Source organism: Lepisma saccharinum, chromosome 9, assembly GCF_977018435.1.
Source record: "Lepisma saccharinum chromosome 9, izLepSacc3.1, whole genome shotgun sequence".
Lineage (NCBI taxonomy): Eukaryota > Metazoa > Arthropoda > Insecta > Zygentoma > Lepismatidae > Lepisma > Lepisma saccharinum.
Window position 1 is genome coordinate 78091100 of NC_139237.1, and position 25621 is coordinate 78116720.

Here is a 25621-nt window from a genome sequence, read left to right on the forward strand (position 1 = left end):
CAGTGGGATCCATAAGTATTGCTCAGCAAATTGTCCATGACAATTTTCGTTGGTTTTTATCTTCATCCTACGTATTATTAAGGGCTGTATTTTTACGTCTACTGGTTCAGACGTTGTAAGCAGATTGTTCGGTGTTTTGTGTCAGTTCTTGAAGCTCTCATTGAATAAAACAAAGGGAGTAAACGTGGTGATGGACAATTTGCTTGGTAATACTTATGGATCCCACTGTACAGTAAGTAATCTGTCAAATTTTGACAGTCACAAGGAAAAGTGAATTGCACATTCAAAACGAAATGGCTAGTTCCCACATAATTATGTCCGATGGCTAAAAAAAAATATCACGCTTTTGTTCATGACTATGCTAAACGTATTAGTTATTGCATTAAGAAAACATGTTCCCCTTTGCTCGTAACTAATAAAATTGCAACTCCATTTCATGTATTGCAGTAAGAAAATCTACCAGAACGCTGACGCCAATGAAAACAATGCTTCGTATTTCTTACAAAAAATGAATAAGTGAAGGAATTCAATATTTATTTCTTGGTAGAAGTTCACTGGAAAATATTAATTTTGCTCCACTCAGATGTACACTTTCAGCGACCCCCGAGAGCGTTTTTGTTTGCCGCAAGCGTCGCACACCCCCTTGGCTGAGAGTTCTGTATTGAGAGGGATATTACCAATATTACCCTCTAATTTCCCTCACTTGTTTCGGCATGCGTGAACATGGCAACACTAGAGGAAGTGTCGTAATCTAAGTAAACATGCGGTGATAAATGAATCACAGGTAATTTACGGCTCATTCAGGTCATTCAATTTTATAACGTCCAAGACTTCGTATCGTAAATTCATTTCCTAGTAGTGGACTCTTTCCGAATTGTCATACATAGTTCATGCAGCGAGTCGTGTGATATGATAAGTGAATCAGACTACTAGAAAAATGGTAATATACCGTAAGGATTATTCTTATAATCCTCATTTTGAAACTTCGTTATAAATCGTGCTGATAGTGGGTTGTACAGCTATAAACAATATTGTGATACGATGTATGTATGATGGTTCGTGAAATTTCTTTAATTTTTCCAGTAGTATCACGGTCCAAACAGCTAAAAGTTTTGTATGTATTGCATTGACAGTTCGATTTATTGTGATACGAATGATAAGTGAAACCGATAGCCCAGATTTCGATTGTGTAATTCGAATTCCATCAAGGTACAGACGTCCATTCTAAATGATAAGAATTGGATGCATGCATGTCTATAACAAAATACTGATTACTTACTGTGTTTGGCCCAAGTTCCATTTGTGCAATTTTTACATGATTCGATTTCAATGTAGGCCTACGTCTGTTAACACATACTGAGGAGTTTTAGCCATTACGGTAACACTTTACTATACCTGAGACAGATTTCTTCAAATTTACAGGAGAAAGTACTTACGCAAATCATTTTCTGTAGCGTTGTTGATGTTCGGGAATGTAATTTTGATTCATTTTAATGCGAATGCATGTGGTTTTGTACGAAAATCTATTTCCGACGCGCGTATTGTCCGTATATGCTAAATTGAACGAAAGGAGTGCTAATGGAACCAAACCTAACAGGCCTAACCTAACCTAGTAGGCATACCTCGTCCCCGTGATGGTTTGTGGGGCTATCGTGAATTTTTGGGCTAACGTCAATGGTTTTTCTGGCTCAAGGAACGATCAACGGTAAGCTATCGCCATGTTGTGTGTGGAAATAAACAAGAACAGTAAGTACTCGTAAATGTAAGAAATATACATTACTTTCCTAACAAATTCAATTATTTCACCTAAATAAGTGTTCCGGAATGCAGAATAGTACTTTAGCAATGTAAAAAAGTGCGAAAGAAATTATTCCCAGGTGTCTCAGGTATAGTAAAGTAGTACCTTTTTCGACTATTTATATATTTTAAGTAGGTTGGGATTGCTGGTTTTGATTGGCTTAGTATTTCCACATTTTCCTTCATCCTCTGCATGTGCATACATGATTTGGTACTTGTTTACTATCCGTCGGACAGATTTCTTCATTTCTACAGAAGAAACTACTTACTGTAATAAGTTCCTGTAGTATTGTCTAACATCGGGAAGGTGTTTTGTGTGAAATTCAGGTAAGTTTTCCGTATCCTGGGAACGGATTTCTTCAAATTTAAAAGTTTCGGGCCAATTTGGGGGCAGGTGACTCCGGCTAATTTCTAACATGCATTTAACAAGTAGTCTATAGAAAAAACCGGGGTGGCAGGGCCACGTTAGCGGTTGGGGGCGGTAGGTCAATTACCCCAGGGGCGGAGCCTGGAATCGGTGGGAAATTTGAATCAAAAATTTCAAACTGAAATAATAATTTTTTTGTTTAAATTTTGCACTGATTTCGGGATGGATAGCCCCAAAAACCATTCACGGAATGTTTCGCAAAGCAGATAGGTAAGTACGAATGTAAAAAATTGACGAAAACTCAGAAGTTATAGGTGTCCGACGCATAGTAAGCTTTTACCATTTGTTGACCATAAATTGGATTTCTGTGAAAAATTTTAGTAGCGTGTTGAGGAAATTTTGGGGGAGTGTTGGAGGTGTGTGGGGATAAATCCCTCGTGCTCAAATTCACAATGAGCCAGAAGAGGCAGTACAGCACTTATGACTGAGAGATGCGCAGATCAGGCTGGCGCGTCAGGCTAACTTCACGAACATCAGAAGAGCAACATAAATAACAGAAATGGAAATAAATACATGTGGAGCTTGTCATGCACCATCTCTGCATATTGTATTTAGTCAAAAGTTAGCAATAAGATTGAACTAGCAATTTCGCCAAATTACGAAGTACTCACAATATTTTGTTTTCCCAAATTCACTTCATGCACATGCTTTTTTTGGTACCCTTGACCCTCTGTACGCTCTAGAGAAAGTGAAATGTCTTGCATGGTTTATTAAGGTTTTTGTCGATTATGAACGTTTTCAGTTCATTTTAGCTCTTGGAATTTTTTTTTTTTAAGTAAAGTACGTCTGTTGCCTTAACATGTTACTTTACTGTGAAGCAGAACAGCCCGAAGGCTTGTGCAAGTGAATATAGCACTCAAACGACTTTCTACAACAGCAGCTATAATTTTACGTTGTTAGGTTTGGTACTGATAGCTATTTTCAGTGTGTTGTTTAGATATTTTAGTGTGTAGAAACAGTTTTTAGTAACAAAAAGCTTCGAAAATACTCTAAAATTGCAGGTTTTAACATACGTGGGCCATTCTTTGGGATCAAATATCTCCATTATTTGTGCTTTCCTAACCCTGGAACCACTTTTACATTACGTAAAACATTAAAATCTGACGATTATAAAAAAATGACCTAATTTTCAAAGGGGTACAGTGGGTAAACGGCCCCCTTTTTTTCCTTCCTTTTTTTTACCTTGGGTCCCTTCTTTCTGCTGCACAACTTTTGTTAGGTGTGTTTGGTTGGAGGATGCAGGAAGTGTTTGTAAGATTGGATTTTACTGAAGTAGTAATCTACAGAGCTTTGCCAAGATTATTATACTGTTTCTTAGTCACAAAAGTAATTGTAAAAGGTGTTGCTAGATCGACATTCACCACCACAATCAAGTAAAGTAAAAAAAAAAGTAAAGTGTTCCCCTGTGCTTAGCACCACACCATGAAGGCATGTAGGGGGTGTGGGGGTAACGCCCCACACTTTCTTGATCCGGTCGTGAGTGGAGGTGAAGTGATCAGCACCATGCCCCTGACTGCCTTTACCCCCCAGGTTTCCCCAGGTACCCATGTTATTCGATGCTGGGTGGGCGCCGGGGCCGCTTCCAACGTTAGAAAAGTTCCCGGATTTGAACCGGCTGAGGATCGAACCCGGGACCTTTAGCATGGTAGTCAGATGCGTTACCGACTCCTCTTTGAAGCACACTCCTCAGCCAGCCATGTATCTAGAACTATATTTTGGAGGGCAGGGTGGTCGGAACTAAGTTCACATCTAATATTAATACTATTATTAAAATATGTAAATTAATTATTATTGTTATTGTTGCATGAAGAGATAAAAAGAAACATTTATTCATTATCTGGCTTAAGTATAGTTAAGGTCACTAATACTTCTATATAATCAGCTGCTTATGACATAAAATTATAAAACCTTTAATCCAGCTTTTCTACCTGATAAAGAATCCAGGTTGATTTGAACATTTGCCAATATTTATAAGGTGTGTGTCTAAACAATAGTCCAGTGGCATGCCCAAGAGGGGGTTGGTGGGTGTTAACCCCCCCTTTTTTGGTCCAGTATTTCTAAAAAGAAGAAGGTCAAAGGCAGGAAAATATGGCAAAATGAGGGCTGACTACTTAAAAATGTACACATGACCCCTCCCTTTTGATAATCTTGGGCACGCCACTGCAATAGTCCTTGTACATTTCATGATGTTAACAACAAACATCACATTGAGTTAAGGTGCTATCCTTTTTTATTTTACTTATTAAAGTAAGTGTTGGTTAATGTATGTAAAACTGTGTTTTAAGTGATAAATTTCCTTTCCTAGGCAGCAATGAATTCACAGTCGAGAGGAAATTCATACAGAAGCACTGCACATACCTCGATCCATCTAGAAGATCTAAGTGGTGTATGTATTGTATTGGTTTCGCATTATTTTTCTAATATTTAGATGGTCACATAATTTAGCTGATGTAATAATGTAATGAGAATGCAATAATGTTTTGTGCACATCAAAATTAGGGATGTAATAGCCATAGTTATGTAAATGATAGCATAATATGCACTTGGGCATAGGGGTTGACAGTTATATCATTCCTGGCTTCCAAGATTCAGTGACATGTAAGCTGATTTATCCACAAATACAAGTATAAACAATTCATAACCTTGTTAAGTCTCTATTTTCAATACAGATGCACTGCATTTCCTTTTCTATATATTTTTACAGTAATAATTCCCAACTAGTGCATAACAGATATGTCTGTTTGTTGGAATTAAATGTAGTTAACACCATTTTGTAAAAAACAAATCCTTTCATACTTGTTACTTTTACATGCACATTTCATAAATTTACACTTATTGATTTTCTCCCAATGTATGCTGTATTTTTCGTAAATTATAATGAACCTATATATAATGTATTCTTTATTTCAAGTTGTTTTCTTTCTGTGAAACTAATTTTAATCGATTAATATAACTAGGTATGAGTGCATGATATATGCTTTCTGCAAGTATGTTTTGCAAATTGTTCAGATATAGAATGGTGGAAACTACATATTCTGATGAACTAACTATTAATACAATTAGGTTTCCTATTGGATAGTTACCTTCTTTGTGAAATTTTTCAGTACTAAAAAATATAAAAATGTATGATGAGAATAGCTATAGTTGTACAGGGTGTCCCAGAAGTCTTTCCCTGATTACAAACTTTATTCATATCCGCTATATGCAAGGTAGAGATGTGAAAGTGGTGCCAAAATGTTGGAAAACTAACCAAGTTTTTTTTTTGTTGCAGGTTTGAGAAAGTGGCTGTAGTGTATCAGTGTCAGTGCCCAGAAAACCGGAAATGTTCACAAATCAGGAAAAAGCTCAGCATGTCCTCTTGTCTCATGAGCTGGTCACCAATAACAGTGCAGGGGAACTTTCAAATGTACAGAATTCTTTCGTCTAGAATATCTGCCACCAATAAGTTGGTATTTGAAAAATGGAATTTATCTTCATTCCCAACTCCTGTCAAGTCCAAGAAACATTGTATGGAAAGGTGCCACCCGATGTCATGAGCATTAATTCCGGATTCTTTGGCACTGACACTGCTACACTACAGCCACATTACTGAAACCTGCAACAAAAAAACTTTATTAGTTTTCCAACATTTTGGCACCACGTTCACATCTCTACCTTGCATATAGCGGATATGAATAAAGTTTGTAATCAGGGAAAGACTTCTGGGACACCCGGTATTTTAAAGAGGAAATGAGTACTATAGGTCTTTTCCACTCTTACGGCGGCTAGTCCTAGTTCTGGCAAGGGAAGTGTGGAATGGGGAATATTGCTGCAGACCAACCAGACAACAGCAGTGGCGCCGAGAGAAGACACGGTGGGGAAAAGTACTATGTGAACCTTGTTCTACTGGCTGCTGCGTTTCTTATTGTGTTGGATTGGTCGCTTCCCCACTTCCCTTGGCAGCATTAGGATCGGCTGCTGTAACAGTAGAAAATACCTTTAGTGGAAATTGTGGAAATCTATTGCTTCTTTTCTTGTTTCAGGGGCAACTGAAGCAAGTTTTTGACCAGGTGAGTTTTTGTTTTTTTAATAATGCAATTAAATCATTAATGTGCAAGTGGAACTCTGATATGTTTATTCTCGATGCATTTTCAGCAAGCTTCCACTATTTATTTGCATGTTACCAGAGTAATGTTGTTAGGGATGATTGTCATCAAGCACTTTCCATGTAGGATGAATCCTCCATGAGGGACAGTAAAAATCATTTGTACTTTAAACGAAACACTGTTGTTATTAACACTGTTTTTTATTATTATAATTTTTCTTTGAAAGTTTCTGGTGATCAGTTTTGTATGGTAACACAAAGCTAATCCTAAGAACTATATTCATACACAACTGTAGTTTATAAACACATTCATTGGAACCTCGGTTCTTTTTTGGTGGGTGGGTGGGGGTGACTGGGGTCAGAAGACTTGAAAATTGAGGAAAATGTAAAATTTCAATTTTTTAAATTTTGATCTCCTGGAACCATAAAAATGGAATGTATGATGCAGAAAAATGTAAAATTTGGTTTCAACTGTATTTGTTTCTTTCGTTAAAGTGAATGGATAGTAATTTTTAAAAAATCATATTTAGGGGAAAAAAGTTCTGAGTAGGTATAGCAAAGTTTCTTGTGTTCATTTAACCATGCCATGAAGATACATAGGTGGTTGTAGACATTGACACTCTTTTGGATGTGATGTGATCAGCACCATTTACCTCCCAGGGTTGCCTCGGGGTACTCATTTATTAGAGGCTGGGTGATGTGTAGAGCTGCTTCAACCAGAAGGTTGGGAAGATTCCCATCCAACCTGCCTCGGGAATCAAACCTGTGCCTCCCCACATGGTAGATAGGGCCCCACCAACTGGACCAGTGCAACTCTTAAGCACCAATCAACAACTTCATAATTTGAATTTGTAAGCGCTTTGTACAATTTTGTTATTCAAGGATGACATCCATTGTTGCCAGACAAGGGGCATTTAGGTATTAATCGCTGTTAAATATGTTCATTAGTTTAGAGTTATCACATTATTTTTGATCTGTAAAATTTTAAGTAAATGAACCCTGTAAAATTCTGTATTTCTCTGTGGAAGTGGACTTAAAAAAACTCGGATGTGATACCACTTTGAACCAATACCGAAGCCAAATACCATTACCGATAACGATACTTGAAAATTGCAATAATTAAAAATGTGTTTAAACTATTGATCAATATTTGTGTGTAAATATTCTTCTGCAATTATATACATCAAATTATCAAGAAATTTGCGTTAGAATATTCAAGAATTACATCAGAATATGAAAATAGATGTTATGTATCCACAAAATATAGTTTTTTGTGCAAAATAAAAAGAAAGTTTGAATATTGTATAATATCACGGAACCCGTTGAAAGATCAATATGCCAGAAAAGTGTGTGTAGATTAATTTCAACCAATACTTTCCGATAATGATACTACTGGGGGCTCAGCCCTAAGCCTGATCTGAAAACGTGGTTCTTTCTCTGTATGTCAGAGTAAAGGGATGGAGGCTGGTAAAAGTGAAGTTCTCATTATGTTTTAACGGGAATGTATTGGGTCGGTGCATAAGTTCGTAGCATTTTATAATAAACATTAATAGGAATACAATAATTTATTAACACAAGTACATAAGTGGTAAGATGAAGCATTGTTATTGTACTGTAGCAAAACACAGTCACAACAACACTCACTCAGTAATTTAGTCTCCTCCATTGCCAATGACCACCTGCCAATGGTGAGGAGTTCGATGCCTCTCCTGTAGAACTGCTGTGTTTTCAGTATATGGCATTAGCCCGGTACACAGCACAAATTGTTTTTGAGTTGAAGAAATCAGTTAGCCAAGTTTCAAGACCAGCCTCCTTAGGAAAGACTTCCTACTGCTGCACTTGATCCTCGGTTAAACTCGAAGAGCAGAATGTGCCAGAAATGTTCAACTTTGTCCACTTTATACTCCCATCTTGTTTCGTCCGCAAAATAGACCAAATGTGCTCAGAATTAGAATACACTGTGTTTTCACGAACACAAAACTACAAACCAAGCCATAACAATGGAATGACAGGAACTCTTGGGAATGCAGTGTTGCCAACCCACAACAACACATTGTGAACTTAAGCACCGACCCAATATAATGCAGCAAGAATAAATATTGTTTGTTTACGAATTTATGGTTTATTTTATTTTCTCTGCAACTGAGTAACAGCGGTAAGAAGTTTTGATGAACTCATTCAAGCCATTGAGTAAGAGAAGACAGAGGATGTAGGTTTTGTGTACCAGATAGGGTCAGAATGATCGTGCCGGGATTTATTCTAATGTGTCATGCTTGCACACCTAATTTTGATTTTACTATTGTCTTCTGCAGTGTGATGTAAATCATGATGGGCGGCTCTCATTGTCTGAGTTTAAACGACTGTTCTCTGATCGTGCATTTCCTGATATCCCCGATGAAGTTGCCAAAAAACTTCTCCAATTGGCCGACGATGACGAGAATGGAACTTTAGATTTTGATGAATTTCAAAATTTGGTAAGCATTTTTTCGGGATTGCCATGATTTCATTAGTTATTTGTTCATAATGACTTATTCTTTTTGAGAAAATAGACAGAAAGTGAGATAATTTTAGACAATTGAACTATAAAGGGTTAAATATAAAGTAAAATGGTGGAGATTTTTTTTTACATATTTTCTGAAAATATTCATAGATACAGTGTGGCAATTTGAAATCGAGACTGGTGCTGTAAAAAATAAACAAGTCTTCATAGAAAACTACTTAACCAGGGATCATTCAAAGTAGGACCCTGCTGCATCCACACATCATAGTACAATGCCTAACAGTGCATGGAAGGATTGCTGGAATTCGTTTTGTGTAACGCTGTTTAAAATCCATGTCGTAGCCTTCTTGATTGTTGGTACATCATAAAAGTAGAAATCTTTCAGTGCAGATTTTGGTTTAGGAAATAAAAAAAAAATAATAATCACACAGCCAGATCCGGTGAGTAGGTAGGGTGTGACAACACACAAGAGTTGATTTAGGGCCAAAAAGTTCTTCGCAATCACAGTCTTGTGACTTGGGACACTGTCATGAAGCAGATGCCAGCTGCCATCATCCCGATACTCGGGCCTCACACGTGTTATTCCTTGCATCAAACGTTTCAGTACCTCAAGATAAAATGCAGCAGTAACAGTCTGAATTTTCAGTCTTCAGTAATGATTGTCCTCACTTACTCAACCAATTTTGGTGTTCTCACCATCCCTGCTACACCTGGATGCTCGTCATGTTCTATTGGCTCCCGTCCTTCACTGAAACGCCTGAGATATTCAAATACACGCGTACAGAATAAACAATTGTCCCTATAGACTTGCTACAACTTGTGAAACGTTTCCGCAGCAGTTTTACCCAAGAGCGCACAAAACTTGGTGTTTGCTCTTTGTTCCATGTTGAAATCACGATGCACTTTCACGACACATGCCCACATTCAACAACGCCACAAGCGGCAATGTCGCTCAAGGTCAACGAGCTCTGCGTCGATTCTTCGGGAGATACCCATTACTTATTCGCACCACAGAATGCTTGCACAGTGGCGCCACCTACCGAGCAAGGAAAATCAGTCTCGATTTCAAATTGTCGCACTGTGCATGTTCCAGCATTATGCATAACACAATTGTGAAGAAATGTTTCTTAACCTGCGGGTGAGTGCTGCGCTCACTTTAAATTTTAATGAAATGCCATTTTAACAGTATTTAAAATATTGGCCTGTGGTGCTCTCTAGCTGACTTTTAGAGTTTCACGAGCGACCTGATCACATTTTTATGACATGACCATTGTCGTGGAAATAGTGTTGTCAGAGTGAGCGCAGAGCTCGCATGCAACCAATTACATTATATATTTTTTATTTACATGTGTGCATTATTTAGTCAGACTTTGACGATGTATACTACACTGAAAACAAATAAACATTTTGAAACAAAATTGTAATGCATAAGGATTATAATAAACAGATCATTACAAGTACAAAAAATACATTTAAAGTATTAAAAAATGGTGAAATATGCCTGAAAAGCTAGGGTGTGCGCTGCGCTCACCCACGACCGGCGACGTGGCTACAGCGAGCACGACCAATTGCAGGTTAACTGTGTGTGTCTGACAATATATTTTTAACCTGTGTGTGTGTTTGTATGTGCATGTCCACTGATGTGACTGTTTTTTTTTTTTGTATGGATAACCGAAAGAAAATCTCTGATTCTATCAAACCTGTAACATACTTCAACTCCCCAGCCCATCACATAAACATAATTACGTGCCAGTAATGTACCTTTCAGTGCAGTCGCTTGCACTATCATGACCAAATTCCTGATTTACTGACTCAGCAGCACAAAGTGTTTATCATTGCCTATTCTATGTCCTCACTTCTATATCTGTGCCCATAGCTTCCAATCATATCGAACCCATTCTTTGTCAGTTGTCAAAACATAGTCCCAAAGTAGTAACATACCTTGATAAACAGTGACCTAATTCTCATATTTGTTTACTGTGCAGTAGATGTACTCATAAAAATCATTGTTAAATTTGCTGAATGTGGCCCAATGTACAATATTTAATTAAAAAAAAATAATTAATTTGATCATAAAACCTTGGTAAAAAAATATAACTTTGTTTGTAATTTATTTATTTATTTACATGTCTATATCTCGGATTCATCATGATGATAAGGATGTTTGATGAACAGGTGAAATAATGATAGGTAGTGCCACATACGTATGGTGAATTAAAGATCAAGGTTTCAGTACAAAAGCTGGGCATATATTTGGATATATTGATGGGACCGATTCATCAGTACTATATCGGTATCAGCCGATATAGGCATATTGGTTACAGATTATTTTACCTATCACATATATCGGTAAATATCTGATAATTTAGTGCAAAATTGTGCCAAAGTGTTGTAATTTTTATAGATAATCTCCATGCCCTACTTTCTAAAAATAAAGTAAATGTCTAAATATGCAATTTCTTTTGCATTGCAGTCACCTTCAAACACACATTTATTAAGGAGGTCAATGAACGTTTCAGGTTCTTCAAGGACCATTTCTAATTTTATATCGGATCGGTAGAATATCGGTATCGGCCAAAATTTCATACCTGCCCATTCCTACATTATATAAAATGGCATTTTGGTGTTAAAATGGTGAGTACAATCATAAATTTGATTTAAAAACTATACTTAGTACAAAAAAATAAACAAGCAGGGGCAGCAGAATTAGTCCATTTTTTATTTTTGCATAAAACACAGCATAATTCAGATTTCAGAAAGAATTGTGTTGGTAAATAAACTCTAAATTTCGTGTTTGAGAGTTATTTTTGCATTTTGCAGTTCATTTCACATCATTTTGTGACAAAAAATGGTACCAGAGTGTACCTCACAACTGCCAAAACCATGAAAAATGAACATCACAGCTTGTTATTTCACATTTCTTGATTCCATCAAAAATTTGAATTTAAAATTTTGGGCCCCTCGGCACTTAGGCTATTTTACATCTGTCACGTTACGTGGGGTCAAGCCCCTTACCATAACTTGAATAACAACTGTAATGTTGTAACTAAAATATTAAAATATTCTGACAGGTTAAAAGCTGACAGCACAAAGGACAAAACACAGGACAACACATACACAGTCCTACAGGGGATTATACTGGTCGTAGGTCCAGATGCCAGGGCCTCGTTAGTCTGCAAAATACAGTCCAGGGTGTACTACGTGGAAGTGAGGTTGACAATTGGGTGTACTTAATGGAAGAATCACCCTTACACCCTTACGTCAAAAATAAAATATCCATACATTTACTTTTTAATATTGGAATGAGTTATCCTCGCCTACGTATTTTTCTTTGTACCACCACTAATCATACAATCTCCACTGAAGTTCCTGGGTTCGAATCCCGGCCGGGATTCAATTTCATCCAGTCATTACTCACCATCAGTGTCATGATTAGCCAAAAGTGGCAGAAAATTACCACTAAATAAAAAGAAAAGGTATGACTTGAGATGACCGGACCCCTCTCCGATTTTCTTCATATTTGACATAGTCACTAATTGAGGCCTCCTAATCACGAATCTGAAGTTAAAATTTGCCGGAAATGTCTAGAAATTGCGAACCATTGACGCTAGCCTCACAAACCATTGGCACGTGGTTAGGTTAGGCAAACATAGTTAAAATTTTGTGTCGTGGTAGTATCAGGAACTAGAAATTGTGAACCTTTGACACTAGCCCCATGAACCATTGGCGCTAGCACCACGAACCATTAGCATGTGGTTAGGTTAGTTTGGTTAGGGTAGGCAAACATAGTTAAAATTTGGTGTCGTGGTAGTATCAGGAATATATATATTTGCTTGTGAAACAAAAAAAATCGCGAAAATAGACTGTTTCCATTCCGAAAACTAACGCCTTATTTTTGTTTATTTTGCAATTTCTAGAAGTTTCCGACAAATTTTAATTTCAGATTCGTTTTTAGGAGGCCTCAATTAGTGAGTATGCCAAATATGAAGAAAATCGGAGAGGGGTCCAGTCATCTCAAGTCGTTCCAAAGAAAATACAAATATATGTGCAGAAAGTATAATTTACGGTTACATTCTTTACTTCTAGGTTAGGAGACCTGAATTCAGAAGCTTTATCAGGCATGCACTGAATCAATACGTGTCAAATACCATTCCTCGTCGAGGAAGGAGAAGGCTTGGAGTTGACACAGTTGATACTATAGAGTATGAAGAGAAGTATAGTTGCTCACCCCCTGCAGTGTGCATGTTGATTGTCAGTTTGGTGGAGGTAAGGGTGTCAAATTAGAATTGAAACTGTAATAATGAAAAATAAAATGTGCATATGAAGTAGAAAATTCTTGATTCTTAGCAATATAAATTTCTCAATTATGAATATAATTTAGGCTGGTCAGTATTATTCCAGTGTTTGAATATCATGTGAATCTTTTAAATTAAGAGATTTATTCTTCGCTCTTATCTTGATAAGCATTTTAAATACGACTAGCATGATGAAGGGCTTCATAATACGAGGACTGTTCAATAAAGAATGATCATCATTTTTTTTTTACAATGATGTTTGATGTTTCTACTGATGTTTGAATTGTTGTGTCAGTTGTCTGACAAACATCTGTCCATAGGAAAAAATCTAGCAGGGGAGAAATACAATTCAGAATATTCTCGTATAACAATGGATAATATATTTTTAATTTTTTTTCTGAGAGCACAAAACTACGTTCTAATAACAAGGATATCAAAAATGAAAAAGAAAGGCTTTTTAATACAGCAAAAGAAAATGGCTTTCACACTCACAGAATAAACCAAATCAAAAAGCAAGTCGCAAGGAAACTAAAGGAAAAGGGAAATCCAGACAAAGATGAGAAATCTGTTGAAAATAAATTTGTTTGCATTCCATTCCGCAAGGGATTCTCACATAAAATTGCAAAAATTTTTACATGATTTAATTTCAAAATTGTTTGTAGATCACCAAGAAGTTTAGAATGTACATTTAATGAAATCAAAATGAGAAACTCTCTACCAGATATGGAAACCACAGGAATATATAATATAAGTTGTTCATGTTCAAAGGATTATGTAGGACAAACAACAAGGAAAATGGCAATAAGATCTAAACCCAAGAACAGGTTTGTCAGTTCACATCATCGAGAAGAAGCATTTGATTAAAAAGGGAAGGGTTCTTCATTGCAGAAGAACACTGGAATAAATTAAATAATGAAAATGGTAAGTGAACTAAACCATCTTTAAAATTTAATGTAACAGAAAACATCCAGAAATTCTGTGAAATCAATGATGATTTTCAATTGCCTGATGATATTTGGGATTCATAATTTTTAAATAAGAAATAATGTGATCAAAATTTTTATCTGAAATACAAATAAAACAGACTGCTTGTTTTCACAGTTAAGTTACTATATTACAACAATGCAACATTGACAACATCCATTGTATAACAGATTCTCTCTTTTGTTTAAAAAATTGTTGACCATTGTTATAACTGTATATTTAGTCAAACTAAAAATGAATGTCTGATGAAGGAAGCGTGTGTTCTCCTGAAGCGTCACAATGAAAAACTGTGTTTTTATGCTTGTAATAACCGTAGACTAAAAGAGAAATAATTCATCTGTAATGATTTACCTTTGAAAGAAACCCCTCGTCTTCCTGTAATATCATATTCAACTCCGAGAAAACCTGCTTGCAAACATCCTGGTGTTTGGACATCCTGAGCAGTCTTGGGACCCACTGCACACCAACACATTTCATGTGTAAGTTTTCTGTTACCAATATGTGGATTGCACCCAATGAAATTTTCAGTATTTCTGACAGTACTTTTAATCTTATCCGACAAACTTTTCTCACACAGACAGCAGTCATGGTAAAGTTTTCTTGCTTGCATATAAGCACCGGAGCTCTGGGTCCATCAAAGTCTCTCCACAGCCTCCTGTAGCATTGCACGGGCCTCAGCTGATCAGACAAAAGCAAAATTTCAATACAGCTTATTGTTCGTTGCACGTTAGCTCCATTATTGTCGTAGGAACTGAACTTGTCTCAACCTGCACGGCTGTCACAGGCGCTCAACTGTAGTCAAAACAATGAAACTAGTACCACGTATACATTACACATTAAGCTAACAATATAACATATGACTGTGCTGGAGAATACATTATTATCCACTATACATTTGTGTAGAACAGTGATTTTGTAACATAATGTTTCACAAACTTCTGATTGGATTCATATTTTGGTACATGAGAGATGTGGTAGTAAATAAATATAGAGAACTGATATACTCATTTCTCCACGAAACTGTTTTTTGTTCCATTAATTTTGGAGGCCAATGCCACCCACCATTCTCATTGGAACTTGCTGCACTGTTACTTGATATGCGCCTATGTTCTTATTGGTTTGTTGAATGCTGCTGGGTGTGCTGTTGTCATCTGCCTGCCTGCGCTTCGTTTTGTTTGCTGCACCGTGGTATTAACTGTTGTTGTAGGGCGATCCTGCATGATGGCATGCATTTTAGTGCCTATGAGGATGTGTACTGTGTGTAACATGCACTTTTCGGATTATGCGGTTATTGCATCTGATAATGCTTAGCGAGTCCAGTGACAGATTGGGCTTATTTTTGCATGTTAGGTGCTGATGGACTCGTCCATTGATGGATATGCTGATGAAATGTGCCTTGCACCCACACTCTGCAGCATACACATCATGCTTATTAAGAGAGGAGAGGAAGTACCGCTTGTGTTTGTTGGCGTTTGGTTTCTGAGCTACTTTCATGTTGAGAGGAAACAACAAAAAACAGTTTCATGGAGAAGTAGTATATCAGTTTTCTGTATCTTGTTGCAGTTGAAAGAAAAACACGTGTATTGTGAATTGAACAGTTTGTTTTTAGTCGTACTCCATTGCATGTGATGCTGCAAATGAGAAATTGCGAAACATTACCTGTTATAGAAGCAATGTGTTGTCTCAAATAGCTATGTTGTTACAGCAAATTTTAATGGATTCGTGGAACCTGTCAAATTGAAGATATTTCCTTGTGGCATCAGACAGTGAGACAAGGGAGGAAAGTTACATATTCTTAGACAAGGTCACATGCCACTACTTAGTAGATAGCTTTTTAATCTTTAAGCTACTGCTTTAGGGACAGGGCTTGGTGCATATGGTAGTTTCAAGTTACAAGACATTTATTCTTGGGAATAGAGCATACCGATAGTGTAGGAAAATGTAAGACAACTGAATAGTCACAGTATTCTTATTGTATTTTCTCCTTACAGATTGCAGCTTTCCTAGCAGATGTGATAACAATAGGATCCACTGAAGCATCTGGTCCTGCAGCGACAGTTCTCATGTTCAACCCTTTCAGACGTTACGAAGCTTGGCGGTTTGTTACGTACATGTTTGTCCATGTTGGGTAAGGATTTTTTTTTCCTTATTATTTTATTGGTATGGAGCATAACATGTGTGGGGCGGGACCACACACCATAAATTATATGAATAAAATTTTCCCTAGATTTTTAAAGCCTTTTCATCAAGCAGAAAGGCTCCCATTTATGCAATTATAATAAGAAATTTGGAATAGGTTTCTTGTTATTAATTTGTAATGGTGATTATTGTATAAAAATGACCATGATTATTTCTACCATTCAAGTTTTATAAATGGCCTACCCCCCCCCCCCCCTCCTCTACAAAAAATATCTGGTTATGCCTACGTTGGTTGGAGTTTGTTTAGGTGGCAGAATGCTTGGGCATGAAATGGAGGATGTTTTGGATGATACTTTGGCCTCTGAGCGAACTTCTGTGCTTTGAAGCAGTAACCACATCACTACAATTGTGTAGTGTTATGTTTTATCTGACTTAACCTGCCTTCATACTTGTACAAGTAAAACCTGACATGCTATTGTGAACACGAACTTATACATCCAACAAAAGCAGATATGGGAGCAAATGAAATACCACATTCGCTATCCCATATTCTACCGGTGGTACTTGCGTAACCTAAACTTCTGTGCCATGTGGAGCACTGGTATGCACAATTTCAGTATGCTTGCTGGAAGCAATTGCCCCTCTGTCATATACAAGTGGGACACAGCTTTTTAAAATGAATTTTAATAAAAAAGCGTGTGTATGATATAGAGTTTTCCAATAGATGTTACGGATGTCTTGGGTGTGAAAAACACATATTAAGAAAACTGTGAAAGTCCATATTTTAACTTAGAGTAGGATCGTCCAATATTTATTTCATAATTAATTGTAATCAAATGACCATCACGGTTTTCTTGGCACGATGCCACATTTTGTCTACATATTGATAGTTTTTTAGGATTTTTATCATATTTGTCACAGCAGAACTATGATCTTGTTTTTGATGCAAAATAATGTACAGTTATTTTAATTGGTTGTTATTTTTCATACATTATTTAGTCCTGGTTTCATTCTTAAGCCAAGATAACCACACAGCACATAACTTTAGATGGCTAGTCACCATCTTGTTTTTATCCTTTCAGGATCACCCATTTAGTTGTCAATTTGCTGGTGCAAATTATGCTGGGGATCCCACTTGAAATGGTGCATCACTGGTGGCGCGTCCTTATTATCTACCTCTCGGGTGTCGTCGCAGGCTCTCTCGGGACGTCGATATCCGATCCTTATGTGTACCTGGCTGGTGCATCTGGAGGCGTTTATGCCATAATTACGGCACATTTAGCAACAATAATAATGGTATGTAATATCCACAATCTTCTGTATTTTTTAAATATTTTTAACCAGCACTGACTTTACTGCCGGACTGCTGTAGAGAAGACTGGCTTGAGACAACAAATCTACATAAGATAGAGGAAATAGGTTAAAACTGCGAAACAAATCTGTAGGTTTTTGAAAAATATTAGCAACCACCATCTAAATGGCCAACGTTCGATGTTTCCACCAAAGATTCTGGATTCGAATCCCATCCTGTGCATGGGTGTTCTTTGTGAGTGTCCCTTCATCAATTTCATCTAATCATCACTATTGATCGCGATTAGGCAAAAGTGCTTGAGTTGCGGTTTTAGATAACATAAACAAAATACAAGTATCGGGTATAATCTTATAATGCACTCATAGTGTATAGTCATGGTCAGTTTGTAGTGCATATTCTCCATGTTACCATGTTTACCACTGGTAAACCAACTTTTTAAATGTATTTTTATACATTTAGCATTAATATACAAGTAATTGGCTATTATATATTTTGCATTTTATTAAATCAAGCTACTAAACCACAATTTAAGTAAATTGCTTAAAGACTAGTTTGTGTATGTCACTGATCGTTCTTCATTGTACCCCCTCGCCAAACTGAACTACCCGGGGTGACAAAGCAGTCTGAGTGAGTGGCTATTCAAAAACACGTGGCCTGTGCCATCAGTTCCACCGTTGCAAACAGCAGAAAACTGCTTATTCCTTCCTGCTTTCCGTACTGAGCATGGCAAAGGCAGTGTTGTTACACGAAGGGAAATTTGGTACAGGAAGTCTAGTTCCAAGTTTTGGGTACAATAGAAATTTTATGAAAAATATAGAAATTGCCAGAAAATTTGTAGTTGTCCGACTTCTGTTTTTGTTTCATTTCTATTGCATTTAATTATTCGAGATGGGGTGTGTAATAAATACATATATACAATAAATAAGAATTGTTGTGGTAAACCAGGTCAAATTTTCAGAATATGCTGCTGATTCACCCCGCTTCCCCCACAAAACATTAACAATTTTTTTATCTACAGCTGTAAATACTTGTGTAGTTCAGGCTCAGAAAGAAATTTAATGATTAATAGGATCTATAGGAAACAAGCTCATTTGTTATTATTTCTTTGTCTTTTAGAATTGGTCAGAAATGAGGTTTGCCATTCTGCAGCTTTTAGTTTTCCTGCTACTAGTTGGTGTCGATCTTGGTTCTGCTATATACAACAGATATGTGATAAAGGTGGACACTCAGGTAAGAATCATAGTTTCAATTTGTTCTGAAAGGTAAATCCCTTTTTTAGCATGCTGCTTTATTAATAATACTACAGTATGTGTGGACAAAAACAGGCTGACGTTGTTGCTTGGTGCTGGGTTAAATCCACATGCTTTGTAGCTGCAGTTGACAGTATTGAGTGAAGTTCATACAGGGGCAGGTATTTGTGTTGCATATGGGAATTGTGGATAAGTCATGCATGGGGCCATGCATTTATGGTGAATAAAAGATCAAAATGTTGAGATCAAATGCAGCATATGTTATATAAATTAAATTTTGCTGTTAAAATGGTGAATATAATCAGAACTTTGATTTAAAAGCTATGCTTATTACCCAAAATAAACATTTCCTTTCTAATAGCACATTTATGTAGTTATCAGGGTTGAGTATATTCCATTTTTGCTTTTCAAATATTTACAGCAGAATAGGTCAGCCCTTTGTTACTTTCTCAGCATGATAGAAGAACTCTTGATAAGAAATTGTGGAAACTGGCACCAGTAACCAATTTCTTCCTGAAGAATGACTAGTTATTTGTTTGTCAGGCCATTTGCAAGCCCCAGAAATAAATGTTCAAAATATTCTTGTCTGTAGGGATTTGCTGTGAGAGCTGACAAGTTTGAACCGGCTTTGTGTGTGGGTATTCTTAGAAAGATTGGTGTCTTTTTCCTTTGGCAAGTTACCACTTATTAACACTGGTTCACAAGTGTCTGAAACAAGGTTTCTTTATGGCCAGTCCTATCGCAATATTATGTGGCAGAGGTGAATTCTGATGGAAATCCTGCAAAAGTCCAGGAAATTGACTTGTGAGTGGATTATTTTTCCTGAAGTTTTCAGACAAATCATCACATTTTCTTCTTCCATTCGAGATATTTCCTTTAAAAGTTATCCTCTTGAATATACTTGATTCATCTGAATAGAATAGGAAGTTGAAAACAACTTATTAGTGCGTTAAAGCATTATACAGTGCTTTTCATGGTAGAGTCTTCCGTGGAGCAATGGCTAGCATGCCAGGCAGTGAGACCGCATCTGCCTGCAAACTGGATGCAATATACGTACATGTAATTGCAACTGCTAGCTATGTAATGAAAGAAACTTACAATTACATTGACATTTACAATTAAAATGAGCATGTACCTTGTTACAAGAGGTGTTGGAAATGATACCTTCTTCTTCCACACATGTATAGCAACTTTTTAGGAAATTTTCACTAACACGTATCAGTTCTTCCGAAATAGCTTCAATTTCTTTCCTGATATTTTCTTTCAGTTTTTCTAATGTATGGCTTCAGGTTTGAAAGCTTGGTAGCTCGCCACGTAGATGTCATGGAAATGTCTGTTTCTTGTGCAGTACGCCGGAGGGATTTTTGGAACAATCATGCTCTGTCATAGTCTATCTGGATACTGAAGCACTGACGCGTCCAGTGCCAAGGTCAGCGTACAGCTGTGTGTCTAACTGCCCGGCATGCTAGCTGCCGCTCTACGGACGACTCGACCATGAAAAGCACTGCAGAATGGTCTGAAAGTTATTTAAAAATATCTAGAAAACCTTAAAAAAAATCAGGTGATTTGGTATAGCGAAAGAAATATGAACCATGCATTCTGATTATCCATGAACATGAATATTTTTGTGAAAAAATGCAGTTGGCTATGCAATGGAATATTATAAATATTCTATAGGGCTAATCACACCACTCTGACATGATACAGATACCAGTGATTACTGTTAGTGATTCCCACTGAAAAAATTTGGAAATTAACAGTTTTAAAGTAAACTATACTCCATGACACAACAGGTCTGTGAGGGTCAGGGCCCCCAAGGGGTTCTACATAGGATGATGCATTGCCAGTGCATCAAGCCGAATCACCACTGTTTTCTGACTTTCGAGATCACTACTTCTTTTCAAGTAACTCCTCAATTGTCCCCACAATGCCAAAATTTTCAGGGCTTAAACTGGAAACTTAACCTGGGGCTGCTTGCACCAAAGGCGAGAGCGTTATGTCTATGCAGGAGCCCCAATTTTAAAGTAGTCCAGATTATTTATACAATTTAAAATAATATAAATACGGAGAAACTAGTACTCACTTTTATCCGCGAAGCTGTTTTTTCTTCTTTTTCGATTAATTTCAGTGGCCACTGCCACCATCCTCGTTGGAACTTGCTGCGCAGCAAGTTCCAACGAGGATGGTGGCAGTGGCCACTGAAATTAATCGAAAAAGAAGAAAAAACAGCTTCGCGGATAAAAGTGAGTACTAGTTTCTCCGTATTTATATACTACCGCGTCTCTCTTTTCCCAATCATGAATTAAAATAATATACTGAAAAGAAGTACTCGGTTATCTGTGAAAGTTATTGCAATAGAACACCATAAAAACTAGTTTCAATTATTAGTGAGTACTTCTTTAAAGAATGTTAATTTGCTGCTGCATCTTGCATGTGACATGAATTTAATAGTCTTAATTCGAACCACATATCAATACGGGGGATTTTGCTTTAATAAACTCCCTTATCGGCACACGCAGGGGAATTATTTTTTTTCAAGAAAAAGGAAGAGTCAGATTCTGCATGACGAGTTAATTTTTCACGAGCTTGGGAACTCGCCTATTTTTAAATGTACTCATCCTGCACTTGTCTTACTGTGATTCATTTCCCTCTAACAATTAGTTCAGCAGTAACGGTTGCTTGACGTCATTGTTGCTTCATGTGGAAAGTTTTACCCTGTGCATGCCTGTTTTTTATTTTATTCTCGTATTGTCGAATGTTAAAATGAACAAGGGAAGAAGATGATCATGGATCATGAAATTTGAGGCTTTTCTTGAAGCATCTTGACAATGAAATTCTTGGCAGAGATAAATCCTCGTCAGAGAGGAACATGTAGAAGTCTGTGATTATGACAAACTCAATACAAAGCCCAGAAAGTGATCAGGATGATACCATGTCAGAAGATTAATACATCAAAATAAGTAGTTAGTGCAAATTTTTCAACAAAGCTTATTCATATTGAACGTAATTTAATGGTAAAGTGCTCAAGGGTTAATAACATATTCATTCCATTTCTCCCCACAATGTGTTTGCTGAAATAATTAAAATTATGCATTTTGCACACTTTTCAAGGTATTTAGATTCCACAAAAGCAGACTCAGCCGTAATATTCTAGCATTTATTACTATTGGCAGGAATCACTAAATGTTCTGGTGTCGTTCAAAGTTTTAAATATTAAAATTTTACATGCAATTTCACACAGTTACATTACATTTTTAGGATTGTGTCTTGAGATTTTTTCTTTCCTGTTTGACTTTAGATTGGATACGCAGCTCATTTAGCTGGGGCAATTGCTGGACTGCTGGTAGGGATCAACGTATTGAAGAACCTGCAGGTGCAACCTTGGGAAAAGAAGGTTTGGTGGGCCAGCATAGTCCTGTTTGGCATACTAATGCTTGGTGCTATCATATGGAACATAGCTGCACCAGCACCGGAATTTTTCCCTGTGCAGCAGTACAACTAATAGTATTTATTTTTCACTAAGTATAAGACTAGTCCTGCCTTTTGTATTCAACTTGGAATCACCTCTAAACATGTACAGTTATGATACATGAGAGTGGACCTTGAATCAGTATTTATTAAGTCATTAATTAAGACATTGAGGCCAAGCCAACCCATCATTGTTAGTGAGTGTTATTTTTAACCAGATATATTAATTGAACTTTCTAATAAAGATATATATTGTAATCCTAGAATTGAAGCTCTTATAATTGAGATTGTAATCCATTGTATTTGTGTGGATGTTTGAAGAAATAAAATTTGCAAGTGTAAAATTGTGCATTAAATTGTTCATGTGTAATTGTTTTTTGCTTGCATTAGCAATTTGTTCAGAGTAATATGTGCAATATGACAAAGCATTGTGCTTAATTTACATTCAGAATTTCAGTTTTTAAATTTAATTTTTATGAGTTATTTAAAATATGGTAAGATCATTTCTGAATCGTGTATGGATCATTTTTGTATTTCATATAGAATATTAGAAAGTTCAATTTTATACTGAATTTATTGGTCGTAGACTTTTCCAAATATGTGCATGCCAAATTTTTTGTTAGTGCATTAGTGCATACGTTTTTGTAAACTAACTTGCAAGAGTTGTTGCAGCAACATTTTTTCATGAAGAGTTTGGTTAAAAAACAAGTTTTATATAATTCTCTGTGCAATTTTTAAAAAAATGCATAACTGTACATGTTTGTGTCTAGTACAATTTTGTTTCATTACAAAAATTGATTATTTATTAATAAATCACATAAATCTTTCTGCTCAATTGTTATTACATTGAAGATTATACTAGTCTAGTTCTTTCAGTGCAAATAATGTTAGTTTTTTTGTAAGACAATGCAGGTTAAAGTGATAATGTTTTCGCTGTTTCAGTAACGTACAAGAGAGTATTTTTGAATTATAAATGTGGCAAATAACATGTGATTTTTTTTTTGTACGTATGCATCTTGAAAGAAGATTTGAATCGAATAATGGCTGCAACAGTATTTCTTTCTGCAATTTATGCCTGTGATCACCATATTATCCTGTACACTACGTGATTTAGATTTCTACTACTGATTTCGTTTTTGTACTAATTTTTATTATGACCATAAATTATTCTGTATTTGATAAAATTATATGTGTGATGTCGTAGTTCATTTCTAAGATGGTGGTGGTTGATTGTTTTATGACTAATGAATAATCAATGCTTTATACTTGCAGCTATATAATCCGAATACTTGAATGCATAATTTTATATTGTGTGTGCATGTGAAGAATTCATTGACATAGTCTTGATAATACTTCCAAGACTTAACTAGCACAATAAATGTAAATATTGACCTGAGTAGCAAAAGTGACAGATCAAATTATGAAACTACTACTTGGTAATTGTTTCATTCTTTGCATAATATTTCCAGTCTGTTAATATAAGTGAAAATATTTTTAGTAAATATATTCAACACAACACTAGCCAATACCAAGAAAAAGTTTGCAGCTGCCATTTTTTGCCACTACATGCCTGGTTTCTTTTACAAACAGCTTTTTTCAAAAGTTGATCTTATTTTGAAGAAAAAAAATTGAAATTTGTTTAGAACTTCTTGTTGAGTATTCAGATGAATATTTTGTGGATCACATTTAGTATTATCTGGGAAATTGTAATAGTTTATAGGCTTTTGACGCTATTACTATTATCTAAATAACAGTGAATGCAGTCAACGTGAAGATATTTTAAATTTTTTTTGTTTGAAATCTGAACAGAAATTGAAATAATAGCCAATAACCTGAAGGTTTATTTTTGGACATTATTTCTATGAAGGTGGCCAGAATTTTTACTTCAAAGTTTGAGAGTGGGTGTCTGTAGTTGCGAGTGATATTAATTTTACAGTAGAAAACTTCTTACGTCACATGCTGGCAACATTGTTAAAAACATTAAAACACACACAAACAGCATGATAAAAAACACTTTAGCAGTTCTGCCGAGCTTTCGATCCTATCTCGCAGTGAGTAGCAGAACTTGAACCACGACCCTTCAGTCGTCCCTCGACCAGTCCTGAGGATGATCCCGAGATGAAATCAAAAGCTCGGCAGAATTAATTTATTCTTTATTAATTGTTTGATTTGTATGTCTTATTTTAGGGGTGGTTGTGTACATTGTCCAAGTTTTGGGAAGCTAATTGACATTGACATCTTTGTTATTGACAATTTCTTACCAATTTTAGATGACTCAATGTGGTCTAAATTTTACATACCGAAATCAGGATAATATTTTTAGATGTCGGAGGGGTCTCCATTTATTCCTACATTAATTGATAACTTGCTGTTTGTTTTAATCAATCCTTGATAGCAAAGAAGAAAGAATTACTAAAAAAAATGGTAGTGCAACAATAGATAACATTTGTCCTTGCTGATGTACTCAGTCATTAAGCATGTTTTATAAAAGTTATCTGTTAGACAAGTATTTACGTATGTGATGCAACAATATTATAGAATTTCAGTTTATTATTTTTATACTTAAAATTTCAAGGTGCAATTCAGGGAATTTATTCATCTGTTAAACATGTAATGATCCAAGAATTCTTTTCTACTTTCCTTGGCAGCTTGAATATACACTGTGTTTCAAAGTGATGTTAAAGATTTCCGTTATGTTTTATTCATAAATTGTCAAAATAAGATACAACTTCATGCATATGTAATATAACTGTCCAGCTTTAAGTGCCAATGGTTAGGGGCATGCATATTTCGTTTTTGACGAAAAAACGAAATTTGAAAAAACACATTGTAGTGTTAATTTTTCATGTTTTTAAAAGGTGTGAGATGCATTTTTTGACCATGTTTTGTCACGAAATAATGCGAAATGAACTGCAAAAAGCGAAATTAACTCTTAAACACGAAATTTAGGGTTTATTCACAGACGCGACACCTTCTGAGGTCTGAATTATCCTGAGAGTTATGCAATTCCCGGAAAATTGATTAATTCTGCTGTTAATATTGGAGAAACAAAAATTGACTCCTTTACACAGAAATAAACTTAATACTCGGATAACTACATAAATGGGCTATTAGAAGTGAAATGTTAATTCTGTGGAATAAGTGTAGTTTTTAAATCAAATTCAGGATTATATTCACAATTTTAAAACCAAAATGTCATTTTATGTAGCATTTTTTATGTGATTATTCACCGCTATAACACCGATATTTTATTTTATTTACCGCTTTTGAACCCGAAATTGACTCACTTTTTATACCGAAATTTTGCTTTTTTATTTACAAAAAATATGTGCCTCTACCAATGGTTGTCACGAAGTTAACTCACA

The 25621-nt window shown here is 36.0% G+C and overlaps 1 protein-coding gene across 1 annotated transcript; it reads left to right on the forward strand.

Moving 5' to 3' along the window:
• Positions 1 to 743: 743 nt before the first annotated feature.
• On the forward strand, positions 744 to 24665 carry LOC145992173 (rhomboid-related protein 2-like). The gene is made up of 9 exons (XM_083128470.1): positions 744 to 784; positions 4530 to 4610; positions 6247 to 6273; positions 8621 to 8782; positions 12895 to 13074; positions 16079 to 16215; positions 17309 to 17522; positions 18655 to 18768; positions 22087 to 24665. The coding sequence occupies exons 2-9, from the start codon at positions 4536 to 4538 to the stop codon at positions 22288 to 22290; spliced, it is 1113 nt and encodes a 370-aa protein (XP_082984596.1). The 5' UTR covers positions 744 to 784; positions 4530 to 4535; the 3' UTR covers positions 22291 to 24665.
• Positions 24666 to 25621: the final 956 nt, after the last annotated feature.

What these genes read in the sequence shown, in the direction of transcription:
- LOC145992173 (XM_083128470.1), top strand. Translation starts at nt 4,536, where the DNA reads ATGAATTCACAGTCGAGAGGAAATTCATACAGAAGCACTGCACATACC. An exon ending in TGAAGCAAGTTTTTGACCAG is followed by an intron (nt 6,274 to 8,620) that starts GTGAGTTTTTGT and finishes TGTCTTCTGCAG; the next exon opens with TGTGATGTAAATCATGATGG. An exon ending in TTGATGAATTTCAAAATTTG is followed by an intron (nt 8,783 to 12,894) that starts GTAAGCATTTTT and finishes CTTTACTTCTAG; the next exon opens with GTTAGGAGACCTGAATTCAG.